General features: G+C 35.0%; 1 protein-coding gene across 1 annotated transcript in view; it reads left to right on the forward strand.

Moving 5' to 3' along the window:
* Positions 1-26,738, forward strand: part of LAMA2 (laminin subunit alpha 2) — a 611,700-nt gene that overhangs the window by 353,408 nt on the left and 231,554 nt on the right. The window contains exons 15-18 of the mRNA XM_081251375.1: positions 789-900; positions 6,490-6,603; positions 13,149-13,276; positions 23,252-23,338. Of these exons, the coding sequence (XP_081107501.1) occupies positions 789-900; positions 6,490-6,603; positions 13,149-13,276; positions 23,252-23,338 (441 nt within the window). The remainder of the gene's footprint in view (positions 1-788; positions 901-6,489; positions 6,604-13,148; positions 13,277-23,251; positions 23,339-26,738) is intronic.

Below are 26,738 nucleotides of genomic sequence, written 5' to 3' on the forward strand. Positions count from 1 at the left end.
GTCCTTCTGCTTTTCTAGTTTAAATATTAAAAATAAGTCAGTCATATGAATGTTTTCTGTTTTAAAAATTCCTTCAACTATGTTTTTTTTTTTTTTTGCTGCATTGAGTCTTTGTTGCTGTGCACGGGCTTTCTTTAGTTGTGGTGAGTGGGAGCTACTCTTTGTTGTGGTGCACAGGCTTCTCATTGTGGTGGCTTCTCTTGTTGGGGAGCACAGGCTCTAGGTGCGCAGGCTTCAGTAGTTGCAGCACGCAGGCTCTGTGGTTGCAGTGTGTGCAGGCTCTAGGGTGCACGGATTCAGTAGTTGTGGCTCGTTGGCTCTAGAGCACAGGCTCAGTAGTTGTGGCACATGGCCTTAATTGCTCCACAGCATGTAGGATCTTCCCAGACCAGGGATCGAACCCATGTCCCCTGCATTGGCAGGTGGATTCTTAGCCACTGTACCACCAGGGAAGTCCCTTCAACTATGATTTTAAACTCTTTATCTCAAAAAAAAAAAAAAAGGCGGGTGGGGGAATCAAAACACATAGCCAAAAACCAAGAAATGAGCAAGAATAGTCATATCTTTTCAACATTTGATTATGGTACTGGTTGTGAGCACTTTTAACTGGGCTGACTTTGCCTAATATGATGAATGACCAGAGCATCAAGTTATGGATATTCATTTGCCTTCTTTTTCAACATAAAACTTTGCTTATATTTACATCATTGTTTCTGTACTATTCCTCAAGGGATGTAACACCTAGGAGTTTGTTGCTTATTTACCATTTCTTTTTCCTTCTGCTCCAGGCTGAGCTCTGTTGGCCTTGAATCTGCTGTCCCCTATCCTACTGACAGAAGCATTGCAGCAGCTGTGGAAGTTTGTCAATGTCCATCAGGGTATACTGGCTCCTCCTGTGAAGTAAGTTTGCAAGAATATAGCTTCAGTGCATTCTAAGTTCCTTCAGCATTATTTTCCATAAACTATTCTAAAATAAGCTTAGTTTTTTCATCAAGGATTGCACAAATGATAGTATATTATTAGTTAAAGAAGAAACTCCAATGTCTGCGAAAAAGTCATGACTTTCAAATAGTGTTACTCATGTAATGCCATCTTGAAATCAAGTTTCTTGTAGAGATATTTTGCCTTATGACATATAGCTAAAAATCTGATGTTTCTTTAGGTGTTTGTTTTCGATTTAAACTGTTGGTAAAATAGAATAAATGATGGTGGAATAATATTTCAAAATATTTCTCTTTCATTTCCACCTGATTACTTACGAGGAATTTAGCACTATTTCTTTTCTTTTTCACCCTTTCCACATTTTTAAATCCTATGTACCACATTCTTTCTCTACTTTATTCCTAAGAATACAACCAAATCACAATCTTCTGAAGGACTCAATCTTTAAAATGTCCAGAACATAATATATGGAAGAAATACCTTGATCTAGAAAATTTCCTATAGGTCTTTGATTTGTTTAGCACCTAAAATTTGATATATTTATTGCTGTCTCAATATTCTAGATTTATAATAAGATTAATGTTCCTTACTTAATATCACAGTGTGTCATTCTAAGGTAATAATTTTTATTTACTTTTAAGTATTTTCTTTAGGTAGTTTGAAAATTGATTTTACTTGAAATCTGGTCAAAAAAATATAAACACCATTTCCTTTATAGAGGGCATGGCTTGCAGACAAATGGGAACTTAAATTCTTTAAAAATGGTGCCTTTAAGGAATCATCTGACTGTACCAAGATGTTCCACTTCAGCACACTACCCCATTATGCCATTTACAAAAATACCCTAGGCCTTGCTTTGTTGTTTCTCTTGTACTTTAAAATAATGCATTCTATGAGAGGATACTCAGGGCTTAGAGTCATATTGGTGACAAATGTGTTTTCTTTAACTGGGCTCAGATTCACCTATCCAGAAATAAAACTAAATGTAATTCACTGTCACTTTTCCAAAATTCAAATAGAGAAGAGAAAAATAATCATGGAAATGAATTAGCTCTGTCAACCTAAATTTGATTTTACATGTAAAATAAATACTGTACTTGATGAAAAGTATTTTTTATTAAGAGCCTAGCAGTTTGTATTTCAAACCAGAAAGCTCTCTTTGAACTTTATGTTCTCATTTCAACTGAAATAATAAATAACCTTGATTCTATTCTTGGTTTAACCCTTATTCCCACATTGATTACTCTCAGTGCTCTTCATCATCTTTTATACAAATTTAAAATGCCCATTGAATCTAAAATTGTCTGAATATTAGAATTATTTAATTGGTTATGCATTTTGTTTCTTCTTTTCTTTCTTCAAAAGTATTTATTAAGAATCTTTGGTAAATTCTGCCCTAGATGCTGAGGGGATTATCAAGAAGATTACATCACAATCCCTATTCTTAAAGAGCTAACGGTCTGTTTAGGGAGACAGAACAAATACCTGTGAAAAATTGGATCACAGCACTATATAATTAAGGCACCAGTTAAGTGGTACAGAACTTAAGTGCAATAATCTTTCAAAGAGGTGAGCAATTCCAGTGGAGAGAGATGTCACAGAAAGTATCCTAGGGTGGAAAAACCTCAAATTGGATGCTAGATAATGGTAACAATTAGGTAGAAAGAGAGAAAAGCAAGCGAGTGTGGGAGAGTCAGAACAAAGAAGCAGAGCAGGGATAAGAAAACCTTCCTGTGCCTCTCACATGATAATTGATAAATAAAGTTACTTTGGAATCCATAAAAGAATTTAGTTGAATCAGAAGACAATGAACTCTGGAGTTTCTCTCTGGCTTCTTAGTTTTTTCTACTCTCTAATAATTCCTTCTTTTCTTTGAAACTTCCTATTCTTAAACTCACTGTTATCTATTCCTATCCTTTCCTAAATTCATTTGCTTTTTTATTGAGTTCCTAACGCCAGACACTCTAGTTTTGTTATCACTAATATCACTGGATCCTTTAAAAGCTGAGTAAACTCCAAAGACTATTAATTTCTTAAATCTAGCTTACCAAAAACACATGCCATAACTCCATTATAGAATCACTCTCTTCTGTTTTGTTTGGGTCCACAATGTTGATTCAGAATCTTTTTTTTCTCATTTCTACTTCTTATAAATCCCCCCACAGTTCATCTTTCAAATATTTTCATACTTTCCTAGTATCATCATAATTCATTTCACTTGACAAGTGGAGCAGGTGAGGAAGTGAAAGCAAAGTTGGGTACTAAAAAAAGTTGTTTAAATTCAAATCTCAGTTCCCTCTTCTATATGATACCACTAAGAAAATTTAGATAAATATGATAAATTCCATGAAGAAAATAAACAGGGTGCCTTGATAGAGGTACTGTGAATGGGTAAAGGAAGATTAGATGGGAGGGACTACTTTATGAGAGGTTGTCAGGAAGGTTTTCTGAGGCGGTAGCATCTAAACTGAGTTTAGGGTCAGCTTAGTTAAAGGAGCTGAGGAGTTAGTGCAACAGAGTTTGGAGTCGGCAAGGAGCTGAGTGGGGGCAGGTATGGCTGGAGCTTATAGTAAGCAAGTAAGAGAGTGGCACAAGGTATGATTGAAGGAGGCTGGCCATTCAGAGCGTTGCATGCATGATAAGAACGTGTGGTTTTATTCTAAATTCAATGGAAAGAAGGCTTTAAGCTGGGTGATGCCATGATCTGAGTTATATTTTTTTGAAAAAGTCATTATAACTACAGTGTGTAGAACATATTTTACATGGCAGGAGTGGTAGGAAGGAAAATGGTTAATATGCTACTGTGGTAGAATGCAATGATGATAGTGGTTTGTTAGTATAATGACAGAGGATGTAGAAAGACGTGTTTATTCTAAATATATTTTGGTAGTAGAACCAATAGGACTTACTGATAGACATGCCATGGGAGAGTTGAAAAAACTAAAGATTTTAAGAATGAGTCAGATGATGAGCTTGAGCAATTGGATGTGGTACCATTTACTGAGCTAAGGAAAACTGGGAGAGGAACAGCTGTGATGGGGAGGATGAAATCAATGATCCATTTTGGAAATATTAGGTTTGAAAGAGCTATGAAGTGTATTGTCATGTCCAATGTAGGTCCTGAACTCAGAATATCTGTCTGGTCTATAGATATGTATTTAGAAGGAATCATCAACTAGGGGACTAAATAAAATGACCTGGGAGAAACTGTGGAAAGAAAAAGAAAAGTGACTAAGCCCCCAGGAGCTCCTGACAATGAGAAGTAGGTTGAAGCAGAGGAGACAGCAAAGAAATGGGGTGGAAACTTTGGGACTGTAAAAGCATGGAAGTTTCGAGAAGAGGACTTTTGAGGGAGATAGGAATCAACTAAACCATATCTTGATGAGAGAGCAATAAAGTGTTGATTGTAGAATTGTTTATTGGATTTGGCTCCCTGGAATTTGGTGACATGGACAAGAGCAGTTTTAATCAAGTGGTGATAGCACAAGACTGATTAGGATGGAATGAAGCATAAAAGGGAAGTGAGGAAGAAAAGACATTTTATTTTTTTAAGTTTTTTTCTTTTTTTAAACTTCTATTGGAGTATAGTTGATTTACAATGTTGTGAAAGTTTCAGGTGTACAGCAAAGTGAATCAGTTTTATATATATATATATATATATCTCCATTCTTTTTAGCACAGTCTTACTGAAAAGAAAAACAGGTAGGTAACTGAAAGTTATAGATATTAAGGAAGTAATTTTGTCTTTTTTTTCTATTAGCTGATTTTTGATGGAGATACTAGATCATATTTTCAAGTTGATAGTAATGATCCAACAGAAAGGAAAGCTATTACTGATGCAGCACAGAGAGGAAATACTGGGAAGACAATAGATAATGGAATACAGATTACAAGTGCAGTGATATTCCTTTGAGAGGATGAGGAATCCTGCATGCCTGTTCCAGAGGGGAATATGACAAATGGAAATATACACTTATGCTTGTGGACTTGGTAGTGGAAATTTGGCTTCCAATGGCTTTAATTTTCTCTGTGACTAATGAGATGAAATTACTGGCTAAGAGAGAGGTGTAAAGAGTTGGGAAATTTGAAGAAAGAAGATGGGGTATGAGTAGTACATTTGCAGATATATATATATATCACTTTTTAATGACAATTCCATGAATATTTGTCCTGAAAAGAGTAAATCCGTTCTCTCCTTGTTATCAACATCCTTAATTTCTACCCCCTTCTGGATATGTAGCTCCACCAGTTTTTAGAAATATATATTACATTACAAAATCTCTTCTATAATGGGTCTAGGATGACAAGATTTTTAATGAGGATAAATTATTAGAAGAGGTTAGAAAATTGACACCTTTTCTGTACTGCGCAAATTAAGAGGAAAGTTGTTTTGTTTTCCTTTCAGATATGAAATATCAGCTCATCCTTTTTTTTTTTATGTGTTTGCTATCGATGTTCACATTTAAGAGTCCTCACATCCTGAGGCAGAAGGAAGATTTCCAACAATACACAGTTCTATATTCTTTATTACTTCAGTGGTTTCTCTCTTGATTCCACTTTCAACTGGGAAAAAAAGGCCTTTTCATGATATATTATGTCGTAGTTAACCATCCAGAAATATGGTAAATAACCCACAAAATGCAATTTTAACTTGATGGAGATCATAACCTCCTAGAGGGCAATGAAGTTTGTCCCCTTATTTTGCATCCCGTCCAATTTATAGTGACCCCCACGGAAGATAAACTTAAACATGACAGTGAACTGAAAGCCAGCACAGACACACAGATACTGTATGGCCCAAATACCCTTTTTCTAATCAGAATTCTATTTTTGGATGGTAAAGTGTTTCACACTTAAAAAGGAAATGATAGATATAAGTAGAGTTCTAGTAGAATAATGCCATAAAATAAAATATCAATGGAATAAATATATGGTAAATAAATCATAAACTATTTTGTGTAAATTTGAAAGCATAATAGGATGGAAGAAGTTGAGAATGAGAGGTATAAATTATATATGTGTGTGTGATCAAATGTTAAGAGCGGATGCTACCTTTCTTCCAAATGACTGCAAAGATTTTCTGAAAATGACAGAGTTATGGGCAGTTTGTACGTGGGAAAGGGAGGTCACTCCAGAGAATCTACATTCCTTGGAATGACATTAGGTGCTCTCTTAGGCTAAGGTTCTGAAGAGTCCATTTCTGTTGGCTGCTTTTTTTCAGTACTTTTTCTTCCATTTTCTTATCTGTGCTTTATACTTTGCGACTGTCATGTTTCAGTTCTTTATATCTCTGCTTTATTTTGCTATTTCAGAAGAGACATCAAGCTAATGCTTCTTCTAATCTCATACCTGCCAATAACACTAAGGTTAGTACGAAGCTCCCATGTCAGGAGGAATAGCTCTGTAGCAATATTTCCATAATGACAGTGCTTTGACAAGCACATTTGCTGGGTTTGCTACCTAAATATTCTCCTTTATCCAGTAAAGACAAAAAGCAAACTTTAAAAAAATCCCTGAGACTAACTTGAAGCCTTATCTTCCTTTCAGTCTTGTTGGCCTAGGCACAGACGAGTTAATGGCACTGTTTTTGGTGGCATCTGTGAACCCTGTCAGTGCTTTGGTCACGCGGAATCCTGTGATGATATCACTGGAGAATGCCTGGTAAGTGCTTTCTCCTTTGGAGATGCTGATTGACAGGGCTGAAATCAGCTCAATAGGTCCTGCAATTCAATTACTACCTTTGGGACTTTAAATACTTGAGTCGGGAAGTGATTTGATGGCACTCTTTATATTGAACTGAGTTGGAAGCTGAGAACGTTCTTTCATATGTGGTCTCCCTGACTAACAAGCATTAGAAAGTGTTTATTCATATTAGTCTAAGAATTGAATTAAGATCAGATACATCATAATAAAACATAACTAATGACTGGGATACCTATCTACAACAAATATATGATTTCAATCCCTTCCATAAATCTACCAAAAAATAGACTGTATTTCTGTAACAGGAAATAATTTATATGCTCCTAATATGAAAAGCATAAAATGTAACCTCTGTAATAGGCATAATTCAGTTTTTTTCACTTTGAAAATGAGGGAATACTATATTTTTTTCTTGTCAAATGTCAGCATTTAACTAAATACAAAGCATCATATATAGATTAAAAAATAATAAATATATGCAATACATATTCACCAGAGCTGCTTACTCCTTTTACAATTAAGTCTATACTTCAACCAGAAAAAAAGCTCTGCAAAAGGCAAAGTACTTTCCATCCTGCTAAGAAGCTTTTGGATTAGAGAATTACACTGAATAGACCATTCTGTTTAACTCAAGGGCATGTTAGTTTTATATTGTCTGACATGGCATGAAGCTTGAAACAACACTTCTCATTTCATTAGTCTTGCAGAAACACAATTTGAAATGGTGCCAGTTTAGGAAGATATCATACTCTCATTTCCCTGTAGAATTTAAGGCAGACTCTGTTATCTGTATTTCTTAATGTTCTCTCTTTCTCTTGCTCATTCTTATCCCCCACCCTTTTTCTTCTACTTAAAAGATTCTGGGAAAAATCCAAAATGAAAACTCAGGGCTTTTGTTTCAATGTGATTTGGCATTTAGGTTTATTGATGCTCTTTCTGTTTTCTGTATAGAAGATTTTGTTTAATTGTATTGCAGTATAAAGCGTGATAGCCTTAATTTGTGGATCAGTAGATTTTTCAAATGGCATTGTTATGAATAGAAAGACTAAGTGATTTTCATTTTAATTACACAATAAGTCTTTTAAAATGTACCTTGGAAAAAATACTGAGTTACCTTTAAACACTTTACTAACATGCAATAGGAAATATTCAGTCCAAACCAGATACAGATTTGCTTTACTGAAACCTAGAAAGACAAAAATAAATATTTCATGATACCAGACTTTTAATGTTCCCAATAATAATATTTCATGTTGCATTCATTAAGTCTAAAATCATGCTGTTAATTCATTTGGTTATGTAATATTTCTAAGAATGAAAGCCCATTGTTTTAGAATAAAATAGTTTCATCCAGCATAATTTTGGGAGGAAGAAAGGAGGGGATCAATGATTATGTGAGACCTTCTACTAATGAAGCCTAGTTTACTGACTTTGTTTCATGGACAGGGGGATAGGCTACTTCAAATAACACAATGAATCTTAGGGAAACAACAGAGATCTTGATGATAGAGATAGAATCTGGGGTGTTTTCTGAGTTTTCTGCTGTAGCTGGTAAATAGGTGATCATGTAAGATATTTCTGGAGACTTTCAAACGCTCTTTATCTGAAATGGTGTTGACAACTAAATGCTGCTGTTCCATTTTGAGTGTATTCATTCTAATGTGATCCACAAAGAGAAAAATATTTAAATGTTGCACATCAAAGACATTCTTACTGTTCAGTTGACCCACATTTTAGCTTCCTTTTTTTTTTATTATTTATGCTTCCCCCCACCAGCACTAGATAGAAAATTTACAAAACTTACAGATAAACTGCTTTTTAGTTTGGCTTTGAAATCTAATTAGAAATTAACTGAAATATTTTTTGATATTAGACCAAAATCCAGACCTCTGTTATAGGGCAGACTTATTGTATATTAAAAGGTCATTTTGACTCAAAGTACTTTTTTTTTTTTTTTTTTTTTTTTTTTTTTTTTGCGGTATGCGGGCCTCTCACTGTTGTGGCCTCTCCCGTTGCGGAGCACAGGCTCCGGACGCGCAGGCCTATCGGCCATGACTCACGGGCCCAGCCGCTCCGCGGCATGTGGGATCTTCCCGGACCGGGGCACGAACCCGTGTCCCCTGCATCGGCAGGCGGACTCTCAACCACTGCGCCACCAGGGAAGCCCTCAAAGTACTTTTGAAGTGACCTAGGAAACACTCAAGCCACATGGGAAGATTGCATACTTGTTCCTTGTCATTGTTCTTGTGATAAGCGATGTGAATAGACATTTGGAAAGTACTTTTGTAGCAGGACACCTGTAAAAATAACCAGCCCATCAGAGCGAACCTTTCATCTTTTTCAGTTTGGGTTTTCCAATGTATTGTTGTCTAATATTGTTTTATGGTTTCAACTGCAGAAACAATTGAGGTTTAAGATTAATTTTATTTACATTAACTGAAATATGACATTAGGAAATGTAAGAAACTCCTACATGTTATTTTTCTTTCAAATCAGTAAAGAAAAGCAGGGTCTCTGGGTTGTGCAAGATTTTCAGTTGAGTTTTAGAAATACCATTTTCAACATGGTTAAGACATAATCAGTTTTATAATCTTATTTTTTAAAGCCCCTAAGTCTTTGAAGATATAATTTTGATTGTGTCAATCTGACAATATGTAAAGAATATTGCAAAAAACATACTTTTTTTTTAGTAAGAGACAGCTTTAAACTTGAAAACTGCAAGGAACTAATATGAAGATGAAATCAAAGAGGAAAGCGTTTCATCAAATTGATCCATGTTTTGCACCTTCCATCCCAATGTGCTGTTATTTAGACAAATGTGGATAATAAAGTTAACACCTTTGCTACTTTGATAGAGGGTTGCTAAATAAATTTGAGAATTTTAAATAACCTATTTTCAAGTATCACCAGATACTAAAGAATTACCTACTCACTGTCATGAAACTGTCATGAGATTTCAGAGCTAGAAAACTTCATATATTTTGAGCTTAACTCCCACATTTACAAAATGTAAGCAAGTGGATTACTGGATTTTCATTTAACATTGTCTACAATAAAGAATCTGTCCCTCTCCCCAAGGAATTTAACAAGCTATGTTCAGAGGTGTTTATTTATGGGTGTTTTTTTTCTTAAATCCATTTACTAAGTGTAACTAAAATTGAGCTTCTTAAAAATATACTAAAAGAGGGCTTCCCTGGTGGCGCAGTGGGTGAGAGTCCACCTGCCGATGCAGGGGACACAGGTTCGTGCTCCAGTCCGGGAAAATCCCACATGCCGTGGAGTGGCTAGGCCCGTGAGCCATGGCCACTGGGCCTGTGCGTCCAGAGCCTGTGCTCCGCAACGGGAGAGGCCACAACAGTGAGAGGCCCACATATCGCAATAAAAAAAAAAAAAAAAAAACTAAAAGAAATAATAATTCAGAATTTTCATTGAATCAAACTGGCTATCCCATTGGTCAATCAGATTAATAAACTTGTACTTTATGCTTAAAGTGAATTTATATTTTGGCTATTAGCTATTTCCTCTACTTATTTAGTTACTGATGATAAAATTAAACGTTTTGCACTCCAAGCTCTGATGAATTCTTTTGAAATGAGAAAAAAATAGCATTTTACATGCTTGTAAAATTAAAAATGTATTTCAGTCATAATAAATCCATATTGTATGATAGGTAATAGGCATTAGATACATTTTATTGTATCATTGGAGACTGAAGAAGTTATGTTTACATGATGCCAGAACATCATTAAAACTTATCAATGCTTTATAGACAGTTTCATTTGTTGATTATCTGATTGTTCACCTTTACCAGTCTTGATCAATTTTGTGAACACAAAGTGGGTTTATGAATATACTTTAATTAATATGAAGAAATCAAGATATAAATGACTTTATTTTGATTTTTTTTATTTTTGAAAAGAACATGGTTTCAAAAATACTAATTGACAGAAAAATACCATTTCAATTTTAAAAAACAGTGTGTGTATGCAGAAAATTATAAGAAACTGATGAAAGAAATTAAAGATGATACAAATAGATGGAGAGATATACCATGTTCTTGGACTGGAAGAATCAACATTGTGAAAATGACTCTACTACCCAAAGCAATCTACAGATTCAGTGCAATCCTTATCAAAATACCACTGGCATTTTTCACAGAAACTAGAACAAAATATTTCACAATTTGTATGGAAACACAAAAGACCCCAAATAGCCAAAGCAATCTTGAGAAAGAAAAAAGGAGCTGGAGGAATCAGGCTCCCTGACTTCAGACTACACTACAAGGCTACAGTAATCAAGACAGTATGGTACTGGCACCAAAACAGAAAGATAGATCAATGGAACAGGATAGAAAGCCCAGAGATAAACCCACGCACATATGGTCACCTTATCTTTGATAAAGGAGGCAGGAATGTACAGTGGAGAAAGGACAGCCTCTTCAATAAGTGGTGCTGGGAAAACTGGACAGGGACAGGTAAAAGTATGAGATTAGATCACCTCCTAACACCATACACAAAAATAAGCTCAAAATGGATTAAAGACCTAAATGTAAGTCCAGAAACTATCAAACTCTTAGAGGGAAACATAGGCAGAACACACTATGACATAAATCACAGCAAGATCCTTTTTGACCCACCTCCTAGAGAAATGGAAATAAAAACAAAAATAAACAAATGGGACCTAATGAAGCTTCAAAGCTTTTGCACAGCAAAGGAAACCATAAACAAGACCAAAAGACAACCCTCAGAATGGGAGAAAATATTTGCAAATGAAGCAACTGACAAAGGTTTAATCTCCAAAACATACAAAAAACTCATGGAGCTCAATATCAAAAAAACAAACAACCCAATCCAAAACTGGGCAGAAGACCTAAATAGACATTTCTCCAGAGAAGATATACAGATTGCCAACAAACACATGAAAGAATGCTCAACATCATTAATCATTAGAGAAATGCAAATCAAAACTACAATGAGATATCATCTCACATCAGTCAGAATGGCCATCATCAAAAAATCTACAAACAATAAATGCTGGAGAGGGTGTGGAGAAAAGGGAACCCTCTTGCACTGTTGGTGGGAATGTAAATTGATACAGCCACTATAGAGAACAGTATGGAGGTTCCTTTAAAAACTACAAATAGAACTACCATACGACCCAGCAATCCCACTACTGGGCATATACCCTGAGAAAACCATAATTCAAAAATAGTCCTGTACGAAAATGTTCATTGAAGCTCTATTTACAATAGGCAGGACATGGAAGCAACCTAAGTGTCCATCAACAGATGAATGGATAAAGAAGATATGGCACATATATACAATGGAATATTACTCAGCCATAAAAAGGAGCAAAACTGAGTTATTTGTAGTGAGGTGGATGGACCTAGAGACTGTCATACAGAGTGAAGTAAGTCAGAAAGAGAAAAACAAATACCATATGCTAACACATATATATGGAATCTAAAAAAAAAAGAAAATGGTCAGAAGAACCTAGGGGCAAGACAGGAATAAAGATGCAGACCTACTAGAGAATGGACTTGAGGATATGGGAAGGGGAAGGGTAAGCTGGGAAAAAATGAGAGAGTGGCATGGACATATATACACTACCAAACGTAAAATAGATAACTAGTGGGAAGCAGCCGCAGTAACACAGGGAGATCAGGTCAGTGCTTTGTGACCACCTAGAGGGGTGGGATAGGGAGGGTGGGAGGGAGGGAGATGCAAGAGGGAAGAGATATGGGGACATATGTATATGTATAACTGATTCACTTTGTTATAAAGCAGAAACTGACACACCATTGTAAAGCAATTATACTCTAATAAAGATGTTAAAAAATAATAAAAAAACAAAAAGTAAAAAACAATGTGTGAAGGAAATTGTTATGTGCCTTGTGGTTTTATTATTTATTGGTATACATTTTTTAATTTTTCAATATTCTCATTTTAAAATTATGAGTGAAGCAAGGCCCTCGCAACTGTTATACATTAGTGCATTGTCCACATCATCAGAGCCTACTGAGGTCCAGATTAATCTCTGATGTAAAAGGCCATTGTGTCAGAGGATTTGTAGGATTAGCCATAGTTCTCATTAAATCAGCAGTTTAAGTTGAACAATTGATTTTTACCCAAATCAGGTACAATTTCCATTAAACATATATTATTAAGACTCTATAACTATACACACATACACACACTCACAATCACTTGTATTTCCTTAAAAAAAACAAAAAAGGGAAATACTGTTTGCATAATGAAAAAAATTTATAATAAATTTCAGTCATCTTTTTGTAAGTATGCATATGCTGAAACTAGTGTGTAGTTTATAAGTTGGATATTAAATTAACTTTCAGTGCTCTTTCCAAGCTGTAAAATTGACCATTTTAATGTGGAAAATTATTCTTTCTGGCGGGAAATAGACTAATGACTCTGTAGATGTATTTTTGGTAACATGTTGATGCTTGAGACCGAGATAATAAACTCTGATGTGCATTTCTTCCTCAGAACTGTAAGGATCACACTGGTGGCCTATATTGCAATAAATGTCTTCCTGGTTTCTATGGTGATCCTACTAAAGGAACCTCTGATGACTGTCAGCCCTGTGCCTGTCCACTCAATATCCCATCCAATAAGTGAGTAACAAACTTAACCTCTCTCATGAGCTGGGAATCCAGTTCTGCAAGTGCATTTTTGATATAGAATTTACCCTTTCTCTTGTCACACATAAAAAAATAATACATTTATGCATGAATTTCTCAAGAAGATACTGTGAGTTTTTCCAAATATAAAATATTTAAAGTTATGGCTATTTATTCCGCAGAATTTTTAGTATTTTAGCTCTAGTTTGGGGGACTTAATATCTAAGAGACAGAACTCAAATAGATTTTCTAAACCAACTCCATAGAACAGAAGACATATATTATACAAACGTAGACATGTGCCCACAGGCAAGCACTTGCACACACACACACACACACATCTTCATACTGTAATAAAATGACTACTAATATAAATGCTGCTCATTTAGGTCCCAGTCACACAATATTTGTAACTCTTAGGTAATTCATAAACCCCTCAAAAAGGTAAAATAAGAGATCAGTTAGTTGACCTTTAAGCACCAGTTCTGTCCCTCAGCGCACAGTTTATCATATTATCATATATCATATTATGTATATATATATGTTTATCTTATTGAAATAATTATAATTGTATTATATGATAAATTATATAAATATTGAAATATGGGTGATAATTTGCATCTTATTTTACATAAACTACATCTTGAAAAAGTTTAATGCAAACTTCATACAATTTTTCTAGTCATCCATGTTTCTTTCTGTCTTTTTTTTAAATTTTCTGTTTGTTCACCTAAAATAATAACCTTTTGTAACAGACTTTGATTTTCTTTTGTTTTTGTTTTGCTTTGTTTTATCAGTTTTTATTGGAATATAGTTGCTTTACAATGCTGTATTAGTTTCCTGCTGTACAACAAAGTGAATCAGTCATACATATACATATGTCTACTCTTTTTTAGATTTCCTTCCCATTTAGGTCACCACAGAACACTGAGTAGAGTTCCCTGTGCTATACAGCAGGTTCTCATTAGTTTTCTGTTTCATACATAGTAGTGTATATATGTCAATCCCAATCTCCCAATTCATCACCCTCCCTTCCCCCCTGGTAACCATAAGTTTGTTCTCTACATCTGTGACTCTGTTTCACCTTTGCAAATAAATTCATCTGTACCATTTTTCTAGATTCCACATATAAGCGATATTATATGATACTTGTTTTTCTCTTTCTGTACCAAACTTTTAAAAGTATATATTTTGTCTGCTCTTCCTTTTACTCTTTAGGGGAACACTGTATTTCAGCTGCTCTAATTCACTTTCCCCTTAGAGCAGCCATCCCTTAAGCAAATACGTAAGCAAGATCCTGAAACCAAAAATGTTTTTTATTTTAATGGGACATATTATGTTGAACAATAATCAATACTTTTTACTAGTAAAAATTAAATATAACTATAGTTTTAAATCAAAGAAATTGTAGAACTTTTTCTTAAAGGCAAGCTTAGTGTTTAATAAAATTCATATTATTTTATGTACTTTCCACCTGTTTCTAAATGCTGTATTAATGCTTGCAGACCAAAAGTTTTTAATGATTTTTAATGAAATCTGTCAGTTACAGTTTTTTAATGTGAAGGTGTTATCAAGTTGGTCATACTCTGAGGTCCTACCCAAGATATTCCTAATGGAAATGGTCTTTTGTTACTAGAGTCCATAAATACTACAAGCTAAAGACTTTGAGAATAATTCTGTCATTAAATTTAAAAGTTCTCATAGGAACTATGCTTCCTACACTTCATCTCACATGAAATCCTTGTCCTCTTTCCTGACAACCTTCCTCCCTCAGAATTTTCCATCCTAGTCACTGGAAAAGAAGAGAAAGAACTAAGATTAATGAAAGCAGCCTACTACATTCTAGGCATAGGCTCAAGCACTATATTTGGCATTATTTAACCTTCAAAAACTATTCAATAAGTGGGTATAATTACTCTTATTTTATAGATTAAGAAAAGGGTTTCCGAGTGGGAAAAGAGCATTATAGTGCCAATTCTCAGAGAATTCCTTGATTTAAATGCTGAGTTTCATACTTTCTAGCTGTGTGACTCTGGGAAAGTTACTTAAACTCTCTGTGCCTCAATTCTCTTGTCATTAGTTGTGATAATAGGACCCTCTCCTAGGGTTCTTGTGAGAATTACATAAATTAAAATACACAGAGCACCTAAAACAATGATTGAACACAGTGAGCCTAATATAAGGACTGACCATTATTAAGTAATTTGCTCAGAGTCATAAAATATTAAAGTATCAGAGTTGGAATTTTAAGTTTAAAGTCCAATGTGCTTTCCATTTCTCTACAGTTTTACATTGAGGGCTTCTTTAAAAAACACACTGCATTTTAAGTGATAGCATTAAGAGACTTAAATGGGAAATGGGGTAACTATATCAGTGATCAGAACATTTTCAGAATTTAGGGCATGAGCCTGGGTGGTTACAAAACTGAAGATCCTTTGGTAACCAGGGATGTCAGAGAAGAGGAAGAAGGCAAAAGGAAATCTGGAAAATAATGAATATGTTGGTCATAACATGACACAAACCTTGCTCTCTGGTGTACTTGTGAAGGGTCAGATCAAGCAATGGAGAACCTACTCACTCACGTAGCTGAATGGAATTCTCCAGAACCATCCAACGTACACAAAACTTTCACTGAGGTGAGGAAAACAAAGGGATAGCATCAGGACACTCATCTGCATTGCACTCCTTCTCAGACAAAATGTCAATGGCATTAGCACAGCTGTCAATTCAGCACAGCTGACCATTAATAGTACCATGGGAATCCTAGCCTAATACATTTGCAGAATTATGTAATTTAGTGAATATGTAGACCTTATGAATTTATCCTCAAATTAGACCAACTAATTACCAATTACTATAAATGCAGAAGAGCCATTAGGGAGAGAACTTTGCTTGGGTAATTATAGGCATTCATGACCCATTCTTCTCTGTTTACTGTGCCTCTACTTTAAAATGGATTCTAATCGTGTTCCTGAAAGGAGAAAGTCAGCAAACATTAAAATACCATCCGTCAGTGGTAAAAAGGATTGAGGTCCCAGTGTCCAGTGATAAAATATTCTTTAGTATCATATTACAGTTCGGTACATTATGCAGATCTTGATTCTTTAAAATAAAGACAACTCGATAATAACAATGTAAGTTACACCCACTATTTAAAGATTCTTAATTTCAGGTGCTTTCATTTATATTAAATAATTATTAAGTAATAATTTTAACTTTAGAAGTAGAATTGACAATAGAGGGCAAAAACCAATTTTAAATGCCAGCTTTAAATGTGACATTTTTACCGGGAATTATACCCCGTATCTTGTAATAACCTATAATGGAATATAATCTGTAAAAAACCTGAATCATTGTGCTGTACACCTGAAACTAACAATATTGTAAATCAACTATACTTCAATAAAAAAGTGGCATTTTTATAAGTAGAAAGAGGGAACAGTGATGATGCACTTTGTTTAAAAATTTGTTTTCAAAAAAAAAAAATTTGTTTTCAGAGGTATTAGGTCTTTTGAATTTAACACACTTTGAAAATTAACATAGTTAAGCTGCACAATAGTGATGAGAAATTCATTTTAATCTAATAACCTGAATTTTTTTTATTCACTAAATAATGGGGACACTTAATGACTTAGAGAAACTCCCCTTTTAAAAAAGTTTTTAAAAAGTCATTACACTTATAATCTGAGTTAGAAACTATGAGGAATAACTTGACTAGTTACATATTATTCAGAAGATGGGATTTGAATGTTCATAAGTTATTCAGAAAAAAAAAATTCAACTAAAGATTGCTGCAACCTTCATCTAGAATTGTAAGGCTTAGTGATAGTTTTGCCTTGGTGATTTATCTATTTAATCCCCAGTCATAAATCTTATAGATCATAAGCATTTTGGCTCCAAATTTCTTAGATAATATGGCAAAATAAATCAAATGTGTAGGGAGATAGAGATAGATCAGTACAATTATTATGTATGAATACAGATAAGCATATAATATTTAAATTATATATATATATATATATATATATATCACTTCATCAACTATTTACAGTGTCCACTGTTTGCTTAGCCATCTCATCTTGGTGATGTATATATTCTAGCTATAGATTGTAACTAGGTAGTGAAATTTATCTCTAGAGAATAATAATGTAATTATTATTACATTATGTAATAATGCAAATAAAAATGTAAATATTTCAAATGTTTATATAATTAATTTCTGGCATCACACAGCTTATAGATTAAATATGATATGAAAGAGACACATGATTGTCTGCCCTTGAACACTTAGGATGTGTTTGAATAAATAATATTATTGAAATCATTGTAGATTTTCATCAGTTATATAAAAAAATTGGAGATAATCTTGGCACAAAGCTGAACAGAGAGTAGGCTCTTAATAAGTTCTGTCTACTAATATCATTGTGAATACTACTTCTTTATGCACATCAGAAATGCTAGACTAAATTTTTGAAAGGATGGACCACTTCTAGAGCTGACTTTTGGACTCACTCAAGGGGCCACATTGAATTGCTGTTAAAATTAGTACTTATAACAGAGAAATATAAATATTCTAAGACAAAATTTAAATTTAAGGACATGTTCATTTCAACAACTTTATTTAGAAATTTTAGAGCGTGATAGGTATTTTAGAGCACTTTCCCACATATAGTTTTATGTACACACAGGTGATTATCGTGTATCTTACTAGTCCCATATACCAGAGGGAAAACTAAACTCCAGAGAAATTAAGTGCCTGGATCATGATCATACAGCTTGCTTGTGGCAGAACCAATATTAGAACCCGTATATTCTGATTCACCTCTCTGTGATTCTTCCAATGGCACTATAGAAATAGAAACAATTACAGAGACATTGAAGAGAAGCAAAAAAAAAAAAATTAATAGAACTTAATGTTAAACAAACTATGAATGTCCATTGTAAAAAATGACTCTAGTGTTTGGCAACAGCTATGCTAACTCAAATGTAAGGAGCTAGACAGGATGAAAAACTGCAGGTTTAATTACTTAATTTATTGTGGCACTGTGCTAAGTATTTGCTTTCATAATTTATCAGCATGAAGGCTTTACTCAGATCACATTCCTATTTTGCTAAATGAGAAACTCGTGTTTAGAGAAACACAGAAAATAACCCAATTCTAATTACAAAATCCAATTATGGACATTACATCAGATTTCACATTATTTAAAGATAATTAAAGAAATATGTTTGTTAAATGGGTCTCCTGAGAATAAAGAGAACAGATATCACTGGACTGAAGGAAGAAAGAACTTAAGGAGAAATTTCAAAAATTCGTGTGACGCAAACCACAGTCATGAAGTAAGATGAGTTTGCCCTTCATTTTTCTCCTCTTTCTCTCAGTCCTCTGCTCATTTAGCGGTTATTCGTGGACAGTCACACCATCTTAGCCCTAGCTTCCTCACTCACCGACACTTTGCAGCATCTTATCCCTTCTGGTCTGTCTTCCCCTACCCAAGTGTTCCAGGTAACAATTAGTTAAAAGGAGTCCTGCTCTCCTATTTTATATGCACACGTAGAACATGTCCCGATTGTCTAACCCCTAATGATGGAAAATTTATGCCAGTGATGAAAAAATTCATTATTTCCTGTCACATCACAGAAACCAAGAGGCAATTCAGTTCCCTCTTGCATTGGCTGTGAGAAAGTTCAAAGCCATATGTTGATCTGTCACTATCCAATGAACATATTGTACAATATATACATATACACATATATATGCATTTTTTACAATACACATTCTGCACTCTAAATATACCCCTGATTTTATCTTATTTTTTAGTTTTTTTCTCTTTAATCGTATTGCATCATTTTATCTTAATGTACATATTTTGATAGGTAAGATTAAATGCATTCTGGAACAAAGCTAATTGTATCTGTATTTATACATTCACATACCTAAATACATACACATATGCTCACATACATATTCATTTGTATGTACATATATACACTTACTTATAAATGGATTATTATAAATATAAAAATTTACATTCAGCCATTTAAAAAGACTGTTTCTATGTGTAGTTCCTTACTGTTTATTCCAGCAATAGCTTCTCTTCCTCCCCCTGTTTGTGGAAAAAGCCTGCTATTCTTGATCTCTTGTGTCTTCTGTAGCATGGAGTGGATAATCCAGGAAGCCGAATATTGCCTCTGCTGGTGTAGAGCGAGCCAACTAGAGTTAGATGACATAATCTTGGAATCACTTGAAGTCAACAAAGATCTTACAGTTCCCTCTTTCTATCACAGAACGGTTAGCTTCCTGTATCTGCCAAAATCAGTGTCAAGTTGCTGCATTTGCCAATCCAAATTCTATAGACATTTTTTGTTGCACATGTTTATTTCTCATTCAAATTTTATGTTTGTATTTGAATACCATCTTCTCCATACTTATAACTGCAGTTACAGCAGTAAGGCAGTGAACCCTCAGTTTACATTGTTTAAGGAGTATTGAAGCACAAATACAAATATATTTTATGAGGAGCTTTTATTTAGATGCATCATGTCAAATAGTTATATTACTAGAAGTTTAAATTCACTTAATTCTGAATACTGGATGCTTATAGGGAAAAGAGAGCATCAAGTTAGAAATCAAAAGTTTTGGATCCTGTGCTAAATTCTCCTGGAAATTAGCATATGACTTTGAGCAAGAAAAATTATGCCCTCCCCCACCAGCTCATAGGATTTTGTGAAAATGTGATAGAATTATTCATAAAAGTACTCTAAAAATGTAAAGAGCTAGTCAAATCTGATATATTGCTATTGCTTAAATTTTTCTGAAAAAGCATTGATTTCTGTCAGTGAGTGTGTTTTATTTTACTTCTGTCAGCCTTAACTGAGGCATGAATATGTTCAAGAATTTGAAATCTATTTTATAAATAGTTTTAAAGTGTCAGAAGCCTTATCAAGAACCTTTGACATGACTTATGGTAAACTAATTTAGGATCAATAAACAATTGGTATGGTTTTCTTTCCATCATTGTAGTCCCACATGGGTGGGAAACCTAGGGCTTCTAGTTAAGAGTCACTTTCTCTGTAGATGATGAGGTAAGGAATGCCAGTTTTAAAAGAAAACATACGTGCTTTCCAGAGGTTTGTCAAAATCCAGTCCTCCGTTTTATGTCTGAAAACAATAGCAAACCATGGCATGAGGAGGAAAAAACAATTGTTTCTTTCCATTTTTACATGTGCCTCTTCTCCTCAGTGCAGTCATACTCCTGCCAAGAAGATCACCCTTAGTGAGCTCCCTTTGGATCATGGGTGGCAAGCCACAGGCTGCTCTCTGAAAGATGGGTCCCCTCTCACAGACCATAGGCTGGGTGTAACTTGCTTCTGCTGCTTGTGGCAGCCACCAGAACCCCTTAACGTGAAATGTTTTATCTGAGTAAGATTTGTAATCTCAAGATACGCCAGACCAGGCTTTTCCCCACTTACCTCAACAGATTCATTTAAATGTTCCACTGAGTTGAATTTTTTTAAATGATAGAACTACTTGGTTCAAATAGCTTGCTACTATCAAAAAATAAAAATTATTAAATCTTTAAAAACAAACAAACCAATGAAAAAATGGGCAGAAGACCTAAATAGACATTTCTCCAAAGACATACAGATGGACAATAGGCACATGAAAAGAGGCTCAACATCACTAACTATTAGAGTAATGTAAATCAAAACCACAATGAGGTATCACCTCACACTGGTCAGAATGGCTATCATCAAAAGTGTACAAATAATAAATCCTGGAGAGGGTACACTGTTGGTGGGAATCTAAATTAGTGCATCCACTATGGAAAACAGTATGAAGGTTCCTTACAACACTAAAAATAGAGCTACCATGTGATCCAGCAATCCCACTCTTGGGCATATATCCAGAAAAGATGAAAACTCTTAATTTGAAAAGATATGTGCACCCCAATGTTCATAGCAGCACTTTTTACAATAGTCAAGACATAGAAACAACCCAAGTGCCCATCAATAGAAGACTGTTTAAGAGGATGTGGTATATATATATATAAACAGAATATTACTCAGCCACAAAAAGAATAAAATAATGTCATTTGCAGGAACATGAATGGACCTAGAGAATATCATACTAAGTGAAGTAAGTCAGACAGAGAAAGACAAATAATATATGATATCACTTATATGTGGAATCCAAAAAATAATACAAATGAATCTGTATACAGTAGAGGTCCCCAACACCCGGGCCATGTACCGGTAGTGGTCCACGGCCTGTTAGGGACCAGGCCACACAGCAGGAGGTGAGCAGCGAGGGAAGCTTCATCTGCTGCTCCCCATCGCTTGCATTACCACCTGGTCCATAGAAAAATTGTCTTCCACAAAATTGGTCCCTGGTGCCAAAAAGGGTGGGGATCACTGATACACAGAACAGAAACAGACTCACAGACATAGAAAACAAAGTTACAGTTACTGAAGGGGAAAGGGAGTGGGAGAGGGATAAATTAGGAATACGGGATTAACAAATACAAACTACTATACATAAAATAGGTAAGCAAAAAGGATTTACTAAATAACACAGGAAACTCTATTCAATATCTTGTAATAACCTATCATGGAAAATAATTATATATATATATATATATATATATATAAATATATATATATATATATATATATATATGTAACTGAATCACTTGCTGTGCACCCGAAATTAACACAATCTTGTAAATCAACTCTATACTTCAGTTAAAAATAAATAAATAAAAGAATTATTAACTATTTTACAGGACTACTATGAGTTAAGCCAAAGGGAGATTATTAAAAAAAAATAGTATGTATGATCAGATCTGCACAAAAGTTAAGAAAGTATTCCAAAGTCATACAAGTGTCAGGAGCAAAATGAGCTCAGTGTTTAATTTGTTGTTCTCTCTTTAATTCATTTAGCCATCAAGCAAACCTCTACTGAATTGTTCTGTCATATATAATAGAAAATAAATCTATTTAGGGAAAACATAGTGAGAGAAAGAGTAGTTGGGGGCATTTCCTTTGAAAATGGCAGAGGAGCAGAACTCACAGAATTCAAAACAGTTGATGGCTCTTCAGAGAGCCATTGTGTCACTTCTGAGGTAACGGTCCATGCATGAAGGGTGTCTCTCACAAGGCAAAGAAGTATGGCCAGAGTCGAACAGGTTGATGAGGCTAAAGCTAGCACATAATTACTCTGCTAGCTCCTGACTTGGTGTTCAACTCCGTGACTTCAGACCCAGGATGGAAATATGTACAAAGAGAGAGGTAAACTTTGGAACATGCCAGAAGATATGAAATGGCAAGGTTGTTTTGGTTTGTTTCATTTTATTATAAATTTAGGCAGAATATGCATGCTTGATCTCATCTGAAAGCTTTTCTGAGGGTTCCGTCTGTGTAAACAGTGTAACCCTGAGTATACATGGGCAGCAGCCTGCACACACACACACACATCCACGCCGATGACAGAAGTACTGGACAGAGGAACCCCATCACCACCACCACCACTACCACAGCTTCCACTACCACATACTGAGTTTTCCAAAATCTCTAACAGATTTCTGTGGGTTGCTTCAAATTCATCAGGATTTGGCTAGAGAGAAAGTATGTGAGACTGTATTTTTCCAGGCCCGGGGAATCCCTCAAGAGCAGCTATACAGTCCCACTTGTTACTGATGATCATGGACCCAGAACAGTCAAAAATCAGTTAATAGCATGTCACAGGGATACTGTTTTCCATTGGACTGTGTTCACATCTGCAGAAATAACAATGTCATTTTATCCTGGATTGGCCAGATCCTACTCTCCGTCTGTGAGATGAGAATGACCAGCCTATACCCTTTTGTCACAGCAACATTGGAAGAAGAGAAATGAAAATATGCTGCTAATGACTTTGTTTATATGCTTTTTCCTTGTTGCCGTTGTTCTCCAATGACATCAACATAGCTTTAGCCCGACGTGCCACTTGGACCAAAGTCTTGGCTTGATCTGTGATGAATGCCCTGTCGGGTACACAGGACCACACTGTGAGAGGTAAGCACATACTACACTGTCTTTCAATGTGATTTCCACCTTGGGAGTTATAAAACCACAGGCATTATCATCCTTTGCACTATCCCAGAAAAGCCACCACACTCAGGTGAAATAGTTTCTCACCACACTCGTCAAACAAATGCAGTGTATTTTTATAGTTTATTTATTCTCTAGAAATTGCTCTATAAATCTCCATTCACTCAGAGAGTGTTTGATTAATGTTTTAATCTTAAAGGTTAAGCATTAACCTGCAATCTTTCTAGAAAGTATTGTTCAAGTGGAAAGTCATGCACTTTAAGATTTATCTTACTGTCTACGTTGGCAACATTTATTTTTCATAATTAGCTTTTTGTCCTTAAAATGTAGCTTAAATGTGTAGTTCATAATTCAGCAAGTGGTCCATAATTTACCTTAAATATATTTGAAAATCGAAACAAAATGTAATTTATTATCATGATTTATATTCTCATCTAATTACTTCTAAGCCAGTATTTTAATTCCCGTTGATTTTACTAGGTTGTTTTGCAGTGGAGCCAGGGATATTATTTTATGTAATTTGTGTGATTATTTTTCCTCCTAAAATCTTGTGGAGGAAAAGGTTCTTCCGTATTTCAGTCTCACTGAAAATGGTACAAAGTTCTCCCATAATGTCATTGACAACACAACAGCATCTTCTGGGTGTAGCACTGAAAATAACCCCTTTTGTTTCTGTCACTAGAGGGTGGGTGGGGGTCAAGGTAGGGGGAGAGGCAGAGAAAGTACCTGCTTTCACCCAGCATCACCAAGGCTAACACCACAGAGGGCTATTTCTGCCTATCCTTTCCTGTCCCCTTAGCAGCCATCAACCCTATTTCAACCAGGCTGCATAAAGTTAATGAAGCAAGAGTCAATCACCCAGAGAGAACATAGCCAGCAGCTAGCAGTCTGTGGACACAATGCCAGTGATAGCTCCTAGTGGCAGCAAGTACTACTTGTGAGTATGGCAGCATCTGTAATTTAGTAATGGAGGAACAGAACTGAAATAAGGAGGGTTTATTTGCAGTTGGGAAACTAGAAGTCTTTGATTGTGTTTTTTTTTTTTTTAAAGGAGGACACATGCATATTACTTACTGTAATAGGAGAACATATCATTGCCAAGACAGATTTACATCAAATGCCTAATCCCTCTGGCTCACTTCAGGCAATCTTTTTTTTTTTAGCAAGTGGAAAATGACAGCTGTTCTGTCATACAAGGCCATTAAATCCATTTATCTAAGTGGACTTAGTCTCTGATGTATTTATACCGCTTTGCTCCATGATATGTATTTTCTGTATACGTTAGACAATGGTTTCTGAACCATCTACAATTTAAAATCCTACATTTTATTTAAGAAACATTTGTTTGGCAACTACCATGTGCTGTGCATGGGGCTAGACATAGGCTCTAAACAGATGTATCCTACCATCCTTGCCCTCAAGCAGCTCACATTTTTAATGGGGGTGAGAATATTTGAACATATTCTAGAGAACATTCTGGTCTGAACAATAAAATTCACCTAGGAAAGGAATACCTGACAGAAAGGATGATTTCCTGTCTAAAACCTTTATTAATCTGATCAAAAAGAAGAGAGAAACATGCATCAAATGGCATATCTTACCTCTAATTCAAGTTTTTCAGTCAAAAATAACCTTAATCCATTATTATATAGAAGATGTGATATTATATTTTTCTAGCCAGAATACAGATTAGGGTTTTACAGGAATATTTAGAGTCTATCATTTCTCTGCATTTGTAGGAGCTAAGAAGTCCATTAGATGGGTCCAAAATATTAGGAGAGATATTTTTGGGGATGTGCAGGCTGAAGTAGACCAGGGTGTGAGGGAGAATAAGGGTCAGAGAAGGAAGGAGATACGGGTTGTACTGAAAATCCTGTAATCAAAACTATTCTGTGAGTGATTGGTGTAATCAGTTATGCATATCATCTACACAAAATCAGCATTGAAAAACTGAAGCTGTGTTTTCCAAGCTATAGATGTTCTTGGAATAGAGTTCTATGATCACTTACGTTTGGGAAGCATCTATTAGCATGTGAAAGGTTCTGACCAGTCCTGGAGTGAAAAAAAATCTCTTCAATTTGTTTAACTAATCACTTTCTAATCTTACGTGACCATAAATCCCCTACTTTTATTATATAGCAAGAATGCCTCTTTCTTAAGGTGGGATTGTATTACTATAAACTTCCCCCTTAGAACTGCTTTTGCTGCGTCCCATAGGTTTTGGGTCGTCGTGTCTCCATTGTCATTTGTTTCTAGGTATTTTTTTATTTCCTCTTTGATTTCTTCAGTGATCACTTCGTTATTGAGTAGTGTATTGTTTAGCCTCCATGTATTTGTATTTTTTACAGATCTTTTCCTGTAATTGATGTCTAGTCTCATAGCATTGTGGTCGGAAAAGATACTTGATACAATTTCAATTTTCTTAAATTTACCAAGGCTTGATTTGTGACCCAAGATATGATCTATCCTGGAGAATGTTCCATGAGCACTTGAGAATAATGTGTATTCTGTTGTTTTTGGATGGAATGTCCTACAAATATCAATTAAGTCCATCTTGTTTAATGTATCATTTAAAGCTTGTGTTTCCTTATTTATTTTCATTTTGGATGATCTGTCCATTGGTGAAAGTGGGGTGTTAAAGTCCCCTACTATGATTGTGTTACTGTCGATTTCCCCTTTTATGGCTGTTAGTATTTGCCTTATGTATTGAGATGCTCCTATGTTGGGTGCATAAATATTTACAATTGTTATATCTTCTACTTGGATGGATCCCTTGATCATTATATAGTGTCCTTCTTTGTCTCCTGTAACAGTTTTTGTTTTAAAGTCTATTTTGTCTAATATGAGAATTGCTACTTCAGCTTTCTTTTGATTTCCTTTTGCATGGAATATCTTTTTCCATCCCCTCACTTTCAGTCTGTATGTGTCCCTAGGTCTGAACTTTTATTATATAGCAAGAATGCCTCTCAGACTCAGAGAGATGGGAATTATAACTTTATATTTTTATCTCAGTTTAATTTCTACTTTGAGATCAAATTCTTTATATGTAGGAGCTGTGAGGGCTTGGACACATAATCTCAGTCAAGTACACTTTAAACTTACCCAGTGTTATATGTCAATTATGTTCCAGTTTTTAAAATTTCTTTTAACTTTATTTCTCTTCTCCCCACTTTCCACCTCTAGCTTTGGTTGGAACCAAAGTTCTAACAAGCTTACTGATAGTACCAAGAGCCTTGAATGCTGGAATGAGTGTGTGTGTGTGTGTGTGTGTGTGTGTGTGTGTGTGTGACTGTTTGGGGTAGTACACATATGGTAGGGCCAACCTGTTCTGAGTAATTCATCCAAATGCATTTCTGCTGACCTC

Source organism: Mesoplodon bidens (genome assembly GCF_964165515.1).
Source record: "Mesoplodon bidens genome assembly, chromosome: 12".
NCBI lineage: Eukaryota > Metazoa > Chordata > Mammalia > Artiodactyla > Ziphiidae > Mesoplodon > Mesoplodon bidens.